A 16,166-nucleotide genomic window follows, 5' to 3' on the forward strand; every position below is an offset into this window, starting at 1 on the left:
TTCGAGGAACGCGTCGACTTAAAATCACATATTAAACAAACGAAACGACAACGTTTTCAGTCAACGCGTTCCTAGAAAAAATCGAATCATACATGCACATTTATTACTCGGTTGATGAACGATCGCGAGTTTGTTTCATGTTTTGTTTTAACGTGCAGCGAAATGTTTTAATGCGCGCACAACTAGCGATATACTGAATTGGCGGTATTGCGATAACTGGCATATGTACCGTGGTGAAGAATTCGCTCTCGGCGTGATGCGTTCGCCATGACGGTCGAACCCACCACCTGCGCTGGCGTTGGTCTTCGAGCATCTTTTGAATCAGAAAAATGTTTTTCATTAGGAGGAGCAATCGCTTTCGGCGATTTGTCAGGACTATGCTTGCGGCCCGCGAAGACCTCCTCACAAAATAGCCGTGCGTGGTCGGAGTGCACGCAAACAAACTCATCCAAAAGGCAACGCTGACTGCGATTGTTGCCAACATCTCGAAGCGAATCCTTCCAAACTGAGTCGTCATTATTCAGGCCTGCGAATACGAACTTAGTGCATTTCCCAAATAGATTACAATGACTGAAGCTTGGCTTTTCTAGCATATTTTATTATGTTAAAGCCCCGAAAAAAAATCAAGTTTTATCTCCCTTTTATTTTGTGATTACATTGCCGGTCAGGCAACGCTGCGAAGGACGGAGCCTCAAATGTCCGGCAAATCGGCTATGTTTGCTTCATCTGTCTGTCGGCGTCGCATGCCGTACGCCGGACCATCGACGCTGCACGTCACGTCGCGTGCAAAATCGCACCGTCTGTCTCGCGCTTGAGGGTGTCATGACGTCACGGCTTTCAACTCGCGCTGGCCGAGAGGTTTGGCGCACGCTCACAAAAACGTAGAAAGTAAGACCGCCCGTTTGGAAGCTTGATAAGCGACGGCTTCTTTTCGATGTAATCACACACTGAGAATTAGTTTTCTGCACTTCCGCAATATTTTCAGATTTTGCTTCAGTATTCCTTTAAGAGACCAGCCAACTAACTTCCAGGAATAATGCAGACCGAAATGTAATGGAAAGAAATTCGCTCTTGCAATTAAATATCCCCATGAAACGTAGAGCACAGAAAGTGCTTCAGAGACAGGAACTAAAACAGAGAAGAGGAAATACAGCCAACAATTTGACGGTCGATACACATGAACAGTGCTCATGAAAGGAAACGCGACATCGCAACTTCAAGCATAACTTGTATGTGCAATTGCTCGAGTGACCACATTGTGTCACTACAAATATAGCCAGTAAAGGTGATGTTTCTGATGTCAGTGTAAGTGGTAACGTTATGCTATAGTGTCACATACCGTGTCATAACGAGCATGTCGTCTGCTACAAACGAACGGATCGCGAGGCCGTTCGCACGCGTTCTCTCGAGCGAACAAACGGCTTCGCACGGCATGATGCGGCGGTTGCGGCTGCCGCAACAGCTGATTTTCAGAAAATGGCGCTTGCGACGTGTGCTTCTCTTGCGGTTGGAGGTGCGAGATGCGTTTGAAGCCATGAGCGAGTGCGGCGTCGCTTTCGGCTCTCGAAACGAACAGTGCGAACGAAATGAACGGGCCTGCCACTGGGCTGTGGTCTTACGCGCAGGGACTTCTTAGTTCAAAAGCGCTACCAACTCTTGCCACGTGTCGTCCCGGTCCTCACTCGTGAACGATGGCCCCAGCGGGCGCGATGGCGTAGCTATCTGTGGGTGCTGTTTTATAAAAGCCAGCAGAAACTCCCTTTGACGATCCGACACCCGGGAGCCAAGCCAGACATTCCGGTGGGACGACATTTTGAAAAACTGCGCCAACCGCTACTTTTCTCTTTTTTTTTTATCGCGTGCGCGACTTAACATAAGCAAGCACGTTGGAAAAACTAGCACCAGTAAATATCAGCACTCAAAGCTATTGCTCTTTCAGAAACTGCTTGAGATTGAAAAGAAAGACAATATCTTTTCGTATAACAACCGTACTTATTACAAGGCGAGAAACACTTCGTTTTGAAATATTCGGTCCCTTTGCCGAGGAGAAACGATGCGCGTCTACTTCCGGAAAGCTCGCCGCTCACCGCTTGGCGATTGGCTGTCCTCTTCCTCTCGGCGGAATAGAGCTGCGGACCGCCCACTTTTGTGACGTAACACCTCCAGAACGAACGCGGAACGAACAGAGATCTCCGATCCTCCCCCATGTTTCCGAAATGACGCAAACATGGGGATCATATAAGAAAGACAAATTTTCTAACTTATCTGCTTTATATACAATACTTTTTGCATTGGATTACAAAATCCGGAGCTGATGTGCCTTTAAGCGCTAGCTTCCGGTCGCTGAGTACATCGTCTCAGTATGCTTTTAGCGGCGCCGTGAGTTGTCATCTGCAGAAGTGTTTTTGCGCGAGTTCGTGGTATCATCCCAATAAAAATACTGATCATCAATCCGGAGCTTGTCGTGTATCAGCTGGACCGTTTTTCCGCTATCTTTATCTGCCTTCGCACTATTCCAAAGCAATTTCCGTTTCCGCCTTGTATCTGCGCAGTAGTCTTTCGGGATAGAAATGGCTGTCCCTTTTAATTATCCTGCATGGCTGTGTTTTTTTTCAGCGTAGTCCTGAAAATAAACGATGATCGGCCTCGGCTTGCCCCCTAAACTCTTTCCTAACCTGTGTATGCTAGCCACTGAAGTGTAGTTCACGCCCATTTTTTTCAGAAAACAGTTTGTTTATAACTTGGTCGCGTAACAACAACACAGTTTCATTGAGAATATCTGCAATGCCAAAAATTATCAGATTTGACCGCCTACTGCGATCTTCATGATCGATCAACTCGGCTTGCTGCAAGTTAACTGTCTCTTCCATTTTGCGTACACTTGCGATCAAGCCTGCAGCTGCGCTTGTTTTCACGTGTTTTTCCAGATGAGTCAAACGCGCCTCAAAACTATCGAAAGCTTTTTCCGTAGTCCTAAGGCGCGTTTCCAAGGCCGCTATATCATTTCTTATTGCCTGTTGTCCATCCGTTAATGATTTAAACATCTCTTCAACAGTTGGCCCAGGGTTTTGTTCCGCGTCACCACACATCATCAATTTGCAAGTACAAAAACAATCATAAGCTATGCTTATAAAAACTTTGGGGCACGGCAAAACCACTAAAAATCGATCATCACTACGTATCGAACAGTTATGACCAACCTGCACGAAGAAAAAGCACCGCATGGTGAATGTCGTGCGCCAAGCGCTTTCGCCGTGCCCACTGAAGATCCTCGGGTGTGGTAGAGTCTTTATAGGGACAGAGGCTGGTGACGTCACGAATCCATGGCTTGAACCAAGGGGCGTCACGAATCCATGGCTTGGATAAGGGGGCAGGTCAGTGAAGGCGCTGCGCATCGAAGCTTCATCATCGCAGATATCGCATGATGTTGAAACCGAAGGCCGCAGGCGAAGCCGCATGCGCTGTTAGCAACAGAGCCTGCACGAAGAAAAAGCACCGCATGGTGAATGACCTGCGCCAAGCGCTTTCGCCGTAGGCATTTATTACCGTAGGCATTTAAGGTTACTTAAGGTTACGTACTCAGAATGCTGCTTGCTTATTATAACGTTTTTATTAGGAAATGGCATCAAAAGTATTCTCAAACACTCCCGTCAACTTTTCGGGCTTGAAAAAACAAAAGCGCAAACCGCGCACGTTGTTCAATACCGGGTCAGGTCGCCGTTTGCCTCTAGCACTGCCTCCATTCGGGGAGGAAGGGATGCGTTCAACGATTTACAATATGACGCATCTTACTTCAGGCGCTCCCATTCGGACTTGACAGCACTCCATAGCCTGTCCGCGGAAAGCCTATTCAGGCATTGACTTGCTGAGGCCTTCTTCATGTTACCCCAAATGGGGTAACATGAAGTAAGATCTATGGGGTTTAACTATGGGGTTTAACATGAAGTAACATCTATGGGGTTTAAGTCGTGCGACTGTGGTGGCCAGCTCATCACTTCCACTTGATGACTTTGCAGAACTGACGTTTCTTTTTGTGCAGTATGCACAGGGGAGTTGTCATGCTGGAACACTAAGTCATGTGGATGGGAAGCACCATTCGCAGCATGAGGGAGTGCAACTTGCTTGATGATGTTGCAGTATTTGCTGCCGTGAATTTACCTTCCTGCCTGACTAGAGGCCCGAGGCCGTTCTTGGTGATGCAGCCCCACACGTTTACAACGGTCCTTCCACTTGAAGCGAGCCGCTCGACGTATCCTGGCCTGGAGCTGAAGTACATAATAACGGAGGTCCAGTAAACACATCGTACGATCTGTACTGCGCGATGACAGGCAATGCAAATAGTGCATCTATCAATTAAACTGCGAACTTGTTAATCTACTTCCTGCACAAAAACGCTGTTATTTGTTTGTCGGACCCCACATCGCCTCCTTCACTATTTCTCTGACATCTAGCGCTCAGCGGGTGCCATGCAAAGCTTTCCACGTAATAAAAGTGCAGATAGCTTCATAAAGCTCTAAGCATAATAATTGACACTGCTCTTCACCGTTTGCTATATTTGGAGCAGGAACCCCTGAAGTGTAATGTAATGTGTCATCACTGATACCGTTGGTATAAATTAGCTACCATTTCTATATATTGCTAGCAGAAAACATCGTCCATGCGTTTTTGAAGCTACTCTTCAAATATGAATTACTTGAGAGCAGTTTTTCTATATTGTCTACCGTCAGAGGCTCTGCGTGAGAGGTAGTGCTCTATAAATGATACTGTATATTGTTTTATGGCATTCAGAGCACCAGAGACAAGTTTCTAACCATCTATAGTTGAATGAAAACTGTGTTCAAGGAGCTACCTTATAGTACAGGTGCATATTACCCAGTGCAGCCAGGCCGCCAAATGCGCCTCTTCTGTTCATAACAGGTCGTGAAAGTGGACTCGTCCGTAAAGACGACCTTCTTCCAGTCCTGCTGAATCCAGCTTTCCTGGCGCTGGGGAAACTGAAGCCGCTTGTCCTTGTTGGTGGTGCGTACGAGGACCTTCTGTGCCGCTGTTCGGCTTTTCAGACCTGCTTGGCACAGGCGGCTCTTCACAGTGGTCTTCGAGGCGTTCAGTCCAAGGTTTACTCTTTTGAACAGAAGACCTAGGCTTGTCAGCCACAGCAGCTACAATGGCAAGGTCTTCCGCATGGCTCGTGGCTCGACGCCATGACTTCCGTGGAGCGTCCTTGATCCGTCGGTCGACCTTGTATGCTGGAACAATTCTGTTCACTATCTTAAGTGGCCTGAGCGTTAGCTTTGCAATAGTACGTTGGCTGTAATTTCCTAGCCACAGTTCAACAATACGCTGCCTTTCATCTTGTCGCACTCGAGCCTTCGTGGAATCATCGCAATCGACGCACACAGCAAAGCTTTCTCGAAGCGGGCAATTCTTTATCTACCGAGAAGGCGAACGAAAGGTGGCAGGATGAATCCTGCTGATGTGTCATGTGACATCACCTGGTCATTCCCGTCATTTTCCTTTGAAGGAAAGCGACTATCTTGAAGATTTTGCGACTTCGGCCGGCTTCGCGACGAGCTGAAGCGCCGCCGCAGAGGGTAGCTGACGACAAACGAACGCCGCTCACAGCGCTGACTGCTCCTGCGTGAAACTCGTTGCCGCCGCCGGCTGGCAGTGGCGCCGAGAAGACGACACGCGCTCCAGTGTTTCCTTTAACAGTGGACCGCTGGGTACATTGGCTGCAGTCTGCACTATAGAAGCACCGAACATGCTTCTTGCCCAGCCTTACGATCAGTAGATATGCCCACTCGGAAGAACAGGGCAATATCCTGCACTAGGTATCCGGAAGACACATACCTGCATTTCTAATGAATCGTATATCAGTTCGTAAATACAGAACTGCTGGAGGTTTCTCTGTTGCAAAAAAAAAAGCTTTAACAGGAACCAAGTATAGACATTCAGCACAGTGAGTACGCGTAGTCTTTAACTGCATTAGAGGTACAAGTATTGCACGAGAACAGAGGTTTAGTGTCAGGGAGCCCTAGCCGTTGGCTCCGCGCGTTCTTGTGTCACGTTGTACATATCCCTGCTATCTTCCGCTCGACAGCCGCACCCAAAAAGAACACATTCATTCAAAAACCCCTCCTGTATGATATGAAGATATTTTTGCTTCGTTTGCATGAGAGAATTTTTTCGATAGCATGTGTTCTCAAGCATGCGCTGTTACCACGTGATGAACGAAGAAAACTACATATATGGCATGTTTGTTTCATATAAAGTATCAGTCAGAAGTAGCGCTCTGTGTATTCGTTTTCGTTGTCCTTGTTTTGGTGCGCTTAACGGCTTCAACATGCCGCTTTATGAACTAGCACGGACCCAGAATTAAGGTCAACACGCTTGCGTACATTCCAACCTGGGGACGTCAAAAACGGGAGGTGAGGGACTAAAAACAGGCTTACGTTTTTATTTATTACTTCTCAGGACCGCAGCAACCTCACGGGCAGTTGATAATAATTGGTAGTAAAGCTGTTAGACGTTAGCGATCCTACAGGTACTTCAATTATACGGCGCGTGCACGCGTACGTAATTGAGGAACATAATGTGCTGTGTTCGCGTGACAGCGAGCAGCCCCTTCCAAATCTTACTGCGCTCTTCTGCACGACAGAAATGTATCACGGTGGAAGTGAATTAACAAAAAAATCACACATTATAAACGAAGTTAAAAAATTTGAAAACCTCTCTCCTTTATTATCGTTATTTCCTTTACGTTGCGAGGACTGTATTTCCGGAGATTTATCGCTGCGCCCGTATAACGGGTGGTTTCCGCAAATCACTTCTGCGGGAACCAGGACTAATTTTTCGGCCACTAACAGGCTTTATTTCTGAGAAATCCGTATGGATTTCCTTGCGGCTTCCTGATCCCAACGGGTGGTTGTCTATTTTCCCTTTTCTTACCCCTACCGCCACCTTGCGGGATTCCGCAGAACTTATTTGCAATAAGCTTAGAGATTCACATCAAATAAACCAAACTGTGACACCTTAGTGCCAACTGTTACAAAACGCGCCAAATTTACTTCCCAGGAGCACTTTCCTTGCACGTAACTGCACAATCTTAAGGGCACATCAATGGAAATTCTTCATGGCCTTTTTCTGGAGTGCTGTGCACTCCAGAGAGAACTGTACTTGAGCTATATTTGGCTGTATTTGCGGCTGCTGCTGTGCACTGAACTTGTCTCTTCTTTCCTGGTGGTGTGGCAACTTCACTGCATCCCATTAGTTCTGCACAGAGAAGGGCCATGAAGCTTACTTTAGAATTGTGTACACGAAGGACGATTGCTCTTGAAACAAAGCACTGTGCCAAGTGCAAATACTGTTATGCACAGAATGCTTCCTGCTGATTGACGCAGTAACGATTTCACTTGAGCCAGTTGGTGCAAACTTGTAACTTCATTCATGGCTGCGCTGAAAACACGGACAACAGAAGAGACGTACACACTACGTAGTGTGTACGTCTCTTTTGTTGTCCCTGTTTTTAGCGCAGCCATAAATGAAGTTACAAGCTGATTGAACCATGCAATCAAACTAGTCAGCGAAAAATATGAAACTAAGCCTGTGTGAAAAAAATTGCTGCAGATTGCCTTTTCCAGCATCTCAATGCGCTCAGGTGGTCTTTTCTTCTCCTCCCTAAGGTTCCCGAATTCACCGTCATCCTTATTGCACACGGAAGTTGTATGTTTCTTTTTTTGAAGCGCTGCTCTTCTTGTTGCATGCTCTGCAGTGGTTTCTTGAGTGGCCTTTACACACAAAAACAGTCGCATTAACCAAACTGCTTATCTAATAGAAAGTGACGATGATTGCAAAAAAAGTTACATATCACATTAATAAAATGCTCTTTGGGAGGACAGTATTTCGACAATTAACCCACTCCATTAAATCAGTGGCTGTATCGGAATTGTGTAGCAAGCCTAGCAACCATGAGGCTGGCATTGCTTATAAAAGACAAGACGCTACAACAATAAAGGCACTTTTGTTCTGGGTCTCTTGTGTCTGCCTGTCGACGCATGGTGTCAGAAATACAAGCCCAGCGTCCCGCCAGCTAAAACGCCACCATGGAAGCGTTGCCGCCGCCCGAGCGGCTGGTGCTCTCCGAAGCTCCTGCAGAAAACTGGACAAAATTTCGTCAACGAATGGAGCTATACTTCAAGGCCACAACAACGACGCCGGAACGGACAAAGGCCCAGAAAGCAGCAACCTTCCTTCACGTTGCAGGTCAGGAAGCAATCGATGTTTTTAACACCTTTCAACTGACGAACGAGCAACGCGAGGACTACGATGTAATTGTGCAGAAGTTTGAAGAATACTGCAGTCTGAAGCGAAATGAAACCTACGAACGCTATGTCTTTAGAACACGCCTACAGCTTGAGGACGAGCCATTCGAGCAATTTTTGAGAGATGTTCAGCTAAAGTCGCAGTACTGCAATTTCGGAGAGCTGAAAAATTTTATGGTTCGAGACCAACTGGTGTGCGGCACGAAAGACAGCGAATTGAGGGCGAGACTTCTGCGAGAGCGGAACCGCACGTTGGAAAAAGCAATAGAGTACTGTAAAACGGCTCAAACCGTTGAGAGTCAAAACCAAGCTTGGGAGCAGAGCGAAGCCCAGCTCAACGCTGTACGAAAAAAATTACACCATCTCCCGCTAAAGGGGACCATGAGGCGATGCGAAGCCGGAGCACTTGAACGATCGCGTTCCGTTGGCGTTCGTTGGGCATGCTACCGACCTCGCGTCGTGGAACGCGAAGAGGGACGCTACGCGCGTCGTATCTTCCATCTAGCCTGGCCGTTAATTCTCACAGGGCGAGCGGGGAACGCGGTTGACAGGCGGGCGAGAGGGGGGCCGCGTGGGAGAGGAGAGAGAAGCGGAGGGGACGCGCATGCGCTCGAGCTCATCGCGGCGTTGCGCAGGAGAGAATTTCGGCATGTCTAGCCCGCGTTTCAGAGGAAGAGTGGAAAGGGGGAGGGAAGGGGAGAGGGAAAGTGGAGAGGGGAAAGTGGTGAGGGATAGTGGAGAGGGTATGCGCATGCGCAGTAAGGGTGGTCACGCCGCACACCACCACCACCGGATTGAGCTCCGCCTTAAGATACTTCGCATCTAAAAACAACGGGAACCAAAGAGCTCGCCAAAAAAGGAATGCATGTACTGTGGGCGAAAGCATCCACCAAGGACGTGCCGGGCATGGGCCAAGACATGAGGCGTCTGCCACAAGAAGAATCATTTTGCAGCTTGCTGCAAGGCGCGAAAGAGCGTTCAACAAGTTGACTATCATAATGCGCCCCAAGAACGAACCGAGGAATCCGATGACGAGTTTCAAGTTCTAGTGGTAAGCGTCAACGACGTATCGAGAAACTCGGAATGGGTAATCGCCACAAAGCTGGCCAACCATGACACAAAGCTAAAGGTGGACACAGGCGCGCAGGCCAACCTTCTTCCCCACTCTCTGGTTCTCAAGCTCGGCAAGACAGCGACAACTCGACCTTCAGCAACGGTATTGACAGGCCACGACGGTGGTGTAATCAAGCATTTTGGAGTCGTCACCTTGCCGCTACGCATCGGCGAAATCGAGGAGCCAACAGACTTTTTCGTCGTTAAGAAAGGCAAGCAAGCGCTCTTGGGACTGGACACTTGTGAACGCTTCGGGTTGATTTCAAGGGCACAGTGCCTGCAGGTTCAAGGACATCTGGAGTCCAGGATTGTCAGCGAATTTCCACAGCTGTTTTCAGGTCTGGGGTGCTTGAAGGAAACCTGCAGCCTACGCCTCGAAGAAGGGGCGACGCCAGTCGCGTTGCCAGCGCGTCGTGTTCCGTACTGCATCCGAGAGCCAATGCGGACTGAGCTTGCACGTATGGAACGACACGGCATCATTGAAAAGGTAGAGGAGCCCTCTGACTGGGTAAGTCCTCTGGTCGTTGTCCTAAAAAAGTATGGTGGTTTGCGCATTTGCATGGACCCTCGGCATGTTAATCGTTGCTTAAAACGGGAACAGTATCAGCTCCCATCCCGAGATGAAATAGAGTCGGAGCTGGCGGGAGCCAAAGTGTTCAGCAAACTAGACGCTAACTGTGGATTTTACCAGATCCCGCTTGACAAAACGTCATCAAAAATCTGCACATTCGGCACACCGTACGGACGCTACCTTTTTCTTAGGCTTCCGTTTGGAATTCGAACGGCAAGTGAAGTGTTTCAGAAGGCAATGAATAACGTGTTTGATGGCCTAGAGAGAACGCGCGTCTACATCAATGATGTGCTTGTGTGGGGCAGAACGCAGGAAGAGCATGACAGGCGTCTCCGGGGGCGTTCTAAAGGCAGCACAGGAAGCTGGCCTCACTTTCAATCGTGAAAAATGCGTCTTTTGCGTTGAGGAAGTGCAGTTTCTGGGTGGTCTAATTTCTAAAGACGGCATCAAACCAGACGCACAGCTGGTCAGATGCGTTGCTAACATGCCTACACCTACATGGAAGCAAGGAGTGCAGAAGCTGTTAGGCGCTGTAAATTATTTCGGCAGGTTCATACTAAACTTGTCAGAAAGGACTCGGAACTTGCGCGCATTGCTCAAGCGTGATCATTTGTTTGACTGGACGAGTGCGCACGATAAAGAGTGGAAAGAATTGTGTGACCTCTTATCGACTGCGCCTGTGCTCGCAGTATTCGATTCGTCAAGACGGTCGAAAATAACAGCAGACGCGTCTAGTTTCGCGCTAGGCGCAGCCCTTCTACAGCTGCACGGCAAGAACTGGCGTCCAGTTGCCTACGCTTCACGATCGTTATCAGACACCGAGTCAAGATACGCCCAAATAGAAAAGGAAGCGCTTGGAATAACGTACGCATGTGAAAGGTTCCGTGATTTTATAATTGGTTTCCACACGACAGTCGAAATAGATCACCGACCCCTGCTCGCAGTTGCCCAAAAGAACTTGTGTGACATGCCGCCTCGTCTACAGCGGTTTTTCTTGCGTTTAATGCCATTTGACATCTCACTGCAGTACGTTGCTGGAAAGGACTTGCAGTTGGCTGACGCACTGTCCAGGATAGCAGGCAGCGACAACAGCGCCAGTCAAGACGATTCTGATTACGTCACAATCCATGCAACCTCAGTGTTGAATACCCTCGTCAGCCCAGCGATGATGTACCGCCTGGCAGAAGAAACTAAGGCAGACGACGACCTAAGGCAAGTAATCGAGGCCTTGGAAAGTGGCAGCAAAGTTACAGGGCCTTTAGCACCTTTCGAAGCGGAGCTAACATGCGTTAGCGGCGTACTTCTGCGAGGACGGAAAGTAGTAATTCCAAAGAAGCTCAGAAAAACGATGCTACAACGAGTTCATGAAGGGTACTTAGGGATTGCGAAATGCAAAGGAATGGCAAGGCTAATAATGTTCTGGCCCGGCATGGTCGCGCAAATAGCAGAAATGGTATCTAAATGTCCAACGTGCCGACGATTTGCATACCGGCAACCAGATGAACCGCCCTTACCAACGGGCCATCCCCCTTCTCTACCGTGGGCCCGTGTAGGAGTTGACCTCTTTCAACACGCCGGGAAAACACACCTTGCTGTATATGACGCATACTCTAACTACCCCGAACTGCTGCTCCTCTCACATACGACAAGCCGCCATGTAATTGATTAGCTTGGACTAATCTTTGCGCGTCATGGAATTCCACTCGAAGTATGCACAGATGGCGGACCACAATTCGTTTCACAAGAATTTCGCTCCTTCGCCAGAAAGTGCGACTTCAGGCAAATAGTGTCAAGTCCGGGGTTCCCTCGTTCAAACGGTCTAGCAGAGACGGGAGTGCAAGTAATGAAGCGTCTGCTCAAGAAGACATTGTTTGGCAAAGAAGATTTATGGATTGGTCTTCTGAATTACAGGATGGCACCACTGGAAGATGGGAGAGCACCGTGTGAACTGCTTATAGGCAGAAAGCTGAGGGGCCGACTGCCCGATTTCGCTGAATGCCAGGCTCCTGAGGTCAAGAAACACACACAAGCAAGCTAATCAAAGCATCCGCTTCCGCCACTGAACGAAGGTGAGCAAGTAAGAATTCTAGGGAAAAACGGCTGGACAACAAAAGCGTGGGTCGCAAAACCGCTCGCACCTCGATCCTATCAAGTCCGCACGGAAGATGGAGGCCGCCTTCGTGGAAATCGTCAACACTTGCTCAAGACCCAAGAGGATTTTAGCGAGCGTCACACTACATATGACGATGACTGGTATTATGCCGCAGCAACGCAGCCCGAGAACGTGCGGCGCGCTCCGTACTCGGACGATCCACAAGGTGGACAGCGACAGGATAATGGCCACTCTGAATTATCACCAGGACCATAGCCGGCCACTCGGTGGTCTTTATTACCCGCACCGAAAGCCGATCAGCCGTCAGGGACTCCTTCGCAACTCCCCGTTGCAACAGAATCCTTCGGCTCAGTGGTCGAGGATGACCAGCCGCCCGTCAGCGAAGAGGCTGGTGCTCGCCGTAGTGCAAGGTCTAGAAAGGGGCCCTCTCGTCTCGCCTATGGAAGAGACTTTCAGCAAATTCCTTAAATTCATATTGTTTTCTTTCTGTGTTCCTTCACAGGAACGGAGGTGTATCGTAATTGTGTAGCAAGTCTAGCAACCATGAGGCTGGCATTGCTTATGAAAGACAAGACGCTACAACAATAAACGCACTTTTGTTCTGTGTCTCTTGTGTCTGCCTGTCGACGCAGTGTTGCACTACTGAGCTCAGTTGTGTTGGCTGGATTCTGATGGGGCACAATATTAATTAAAAAAAAAAAACACGCATTTTTCCATGCACCGAATGCATATTAAGAAAACCCCGGAGGAAAAAGGTTAACCAAATACCCTTGACTGCACACTTATTCATAACCGACCAAGCAGTTTTTCCGTACGTTAACTCCAAAATTTAAATGAATCAATAATAATGACGAGACCACGCAATTTAGCAAATGTTACACAACCAGAAAATCCCAATCAATAAAATAATCTAGAAAAACGAAAATATTGAAAAAGGAACCAATGCTCACTCGGAGGCTGTTGTGCCAAATTGTGGTATAATGCCGAACGCTGCTGTCAAATATTCTCTGAAAAAAGAAGGCGGCATTGCGAAGCACGTATTTCGTGCTGGACCCTGCAGTCACATTATACTGCCAGTAATATTTCAGCACAAAGTGCGATTAGCAATAAGAGCAAGCACTCAATTCCTGAGGTTAGCAAGTTTTACAGCATGGTACGTGAAAGCAACTATGTACAAAGACAGTGTTGACAACATAAAAGGCACATAAAAACGGAAATAATGAAATAACATAACGGCGCATGTGTCTTGACAATTCTTCATTTGATAAGCAAAGAATTAAACAATTATACATCGTCTGATTTGTCAGGCTATAAAATCTGCTAGTTACTGTTAATAGAAATTCCTCGAAATATGCACAAGTGCATGCTATGGACAATCAACCCTGATCTTCATGAACTTCAGAACACGTGCCCGAGCGCGTTGCATACATGTTTATTGTGTATTCGTCAGCCCGCACAATATAAAAAGGGAGCGGTGCCGTTCCTTCTATTACCTACCACCCTTCCACGTTTCCGTGGTTGGTCGACTGCACGCGAGCGGAAAGGAACCCAAGAACGCGATAGTACACTCTAGCTGCCCGCATTGCGCTCATATCAAATTCAGTTGAAGTAGTTTTCATCGGTGAACGTGCCACAAGTATATGATTAAGATCAATGAAGCATTTTTCACAGGGGTGCAAGCGGAAGATATAAGGTGTCCTCTCCTTTTCTTTCGTTTTGTTATGTCGCTGCGGCATCGCTCAACCTGCTACCAACAAAGGCATTTCACATATGCGCTCATGTGTTACTTCTGATGCACGAATATGACGACTGTACGTCACGAATAATCTGTATAAGTCGTTGGAGCATCGTGAACCCACCCAAAAAACGTATGATGATATCCAAGAGCAACACGGCACTCGATCTGGCCACATCATCATCTTGCAGGATTGAGTTTGCAAGGAACAACAAAGTATGTACAAGTACTTCTGGTTCCCAGCCATCATTCGAGCACTCGTCGCTGTCTATGTACAAGGGCGGCGGCGGCACGGGCACTCTCTTGCCGTGCTTCTCGGCTTCTTGTGGGTGCATACAATAGCGAAGCATTGTGAACAGAACTGTAACGCTCACAGAAGTACAGATTACTTACCGTACAGGGGCACAACTTGGGCTTTGAAGAACCCACTCTGGACCTCGTCTTGCCAGAAGACTTCGTACTATTTGTTCACAAAGTCAAACCTGTGTTTAGGCTTGAAGTTATGAAAGTCTGTTGTCTCAGTAACAGCGCGATAATTATAATCCCGTAAGCGTATACATAGGCGTGCGCACAGGCGGGGCAGGGGGGGGGGGGCGGCCGCCCCCCCTAGTCACCTAAGAGGGGGCGGGCGCAAAATTTGCCTTGTACATTGACTTCGTAGGGGGGGGGCTGCGATGAACCTTCGCCAACCCCCCCCCCCCTGATAGGGAACCCTGCGCACGCCTATGAGCGTACATATGCGTATAGATAACAGCGTTAACGGACACGTAGACGAAACAATGACCAAGAATGATGGCACCAAACTAAAGTCACCATTAGACGTGTGGCACAAAATGAACCAAACTATCTGCAACTTGCAACTTCATTGCCGCCATGTGAGCCTAGCTGTGGTAATGCCGATTCTAATGCAGCCGCGGCGGCTCAGCACTATTTGTTAGGAGTACAATTTCCTGACTTTCCTTTAACTCTTACGCGAAGAGCTTTAGCTGTGCTTAAGATGTCCTTTTATTGCGCGGTTCTGGTCCTACTACAAAGAATATTTCCCTTTGCAAGTGAAGTTCGCTAAAAAGAACATTAAATGATATACTGTATAACACAAGGATCATGCATCGCAGGGAAGTAATAAAACTTGGGGTAATTTAACACAAAAGCACTCATTCACCTAGGTTTCAATACGCTTTAAAGAAGCTCGGGTGATCAAAATAATCCTGACGGCGTGCCTGCCAATCATATTGCGATTTTCACTCAAAAAATGTCCTTTTTAAGTTACAACTTGAGCTTTTGCGTGGTGTTTTGTAGAATGACAGGACTTGAGGAATATTATTCGCGCAAATAAAACATACTTTTGTGGTACAAAACTCTAATTCCACATATTACGCAGAAATAGTTTTTGTTGTAGCCAAGTGAGCAAGAAGTAAATACTTAATTAGTTCAGTCACGGAATAGCCTTGCTAGCGTAGAGCAGGCCACAGTGCAAGATATACTTTAGGTGAGCGAACTATGCGGAGGGAGCGCTTGTTGGGGAGAGGTGGATTATGTTCTCGTGTTCTGCGTGCCCAGAGATGGCGCGCCGAACTGAGGACCATGGCAGGCTACTGGCAAATTCCCCAAAGCACCTCGAGCACGTGGGCGACGGTTCCTAAATCTGAAAAACCGAGTTATCGCGCTATATCGACCACGCGGCACGTCGCGCGAACGGCCAGTTTCGTCGCTCATAGCGTCGCTCGTCGATGTGCTGTGCATTTCCGCGCATATGGGGTTTGGCCTTCACTCCACGTGCTACACTAGCCGTGCAGTGCACCCACTTTTTGTTGTCGCTGCCGTTGCTTTTTGAGCTGGTTTTTTTAAAATTTCATATTGGGGCTAAGCGTTCTTGCGCTGCGGCAGAGTGGGCTAGTGCTTTGTGCGCTTTTGCAACAAAAGCCACAAATTTTGCGAAGAGAAATACGTGTTTTTCACGTCGCCAGCCAACGAAGGAAGGCTTCAGGCATGGAGGTGTGCGATTCCACGAAAAGACCGCGTGCTGCAAAAGACATTTCTTGCACCATGGTATTACCTGGGATTTACCCGGGTTCTTCAAACACAGGGACCCGTAGGACCTGGACGCTCCTTTAATAAAGTGAAACCTGCATTCGCAGGCGTTTGTTTAGTTCTAGTTGCGAAGTTTAACGTCACCGGACTTCAACGTTGGAGATCCGGTGCGGCATTTTGAGTTTCTGAATTTTGATTACTTGGGATTCTTCCATTTGGCCTCGCGCTTATAGATTATTTTTCCATGTGACCACTTACTTGTGTTTACGTCTGTGTTATTTG

The 16,166-nt window shown here is 47.9% G+C and overlaps 1 protein-coding gene across 1 annotated transcript in view; it reads left to right on the forward strand.

Annotated features, from left to right (window-relative positions):
• The first annotated feature begins 8,102 nt into the window (after positions 1 to 8,102).
• Positions 8,103 to 16,166, forward strand: part of LOC119382298 (protein O-mannosyl-transferase Tmtc3) — a 473,291-nt gene continuing 465,227 nt past the window's right edge. The window contains exons 1-3 of the mRNA XM_049413068.1: positions 8,103 to 8,262; positions 9,275 to 9,942; positions 11,033 to 11,217. Coding sequence (XP_049269025.1) covers positions 8,103 to 8,262; positions 9,275 to 9,942; positions 11,033 to 11,217 — 1,013 coding nt within the window. The remainder of the gene's footprint in view (positions 8,263 to 9,274; positions 9,943 to 11,032; positions 11,218 to 16,166) is intronic.

The sequence above is a fragment of the Rhipicephalus sanguineus genome, chromosome 2 (genome assembly GCF_013339695.2).
Source record: "Rhipicephalus sanguineus isolate Rsan-2018 chromosome 2, BIME_Rsan_1.4, whole genome shotgun sequence".
Lineage (NCBI taxonomy): Eukaryota > Metazoa > Arthropoda > Arachnida > Ixodida > Ixodidae > Rhipicephalus > Rhipicephalus sanguineus.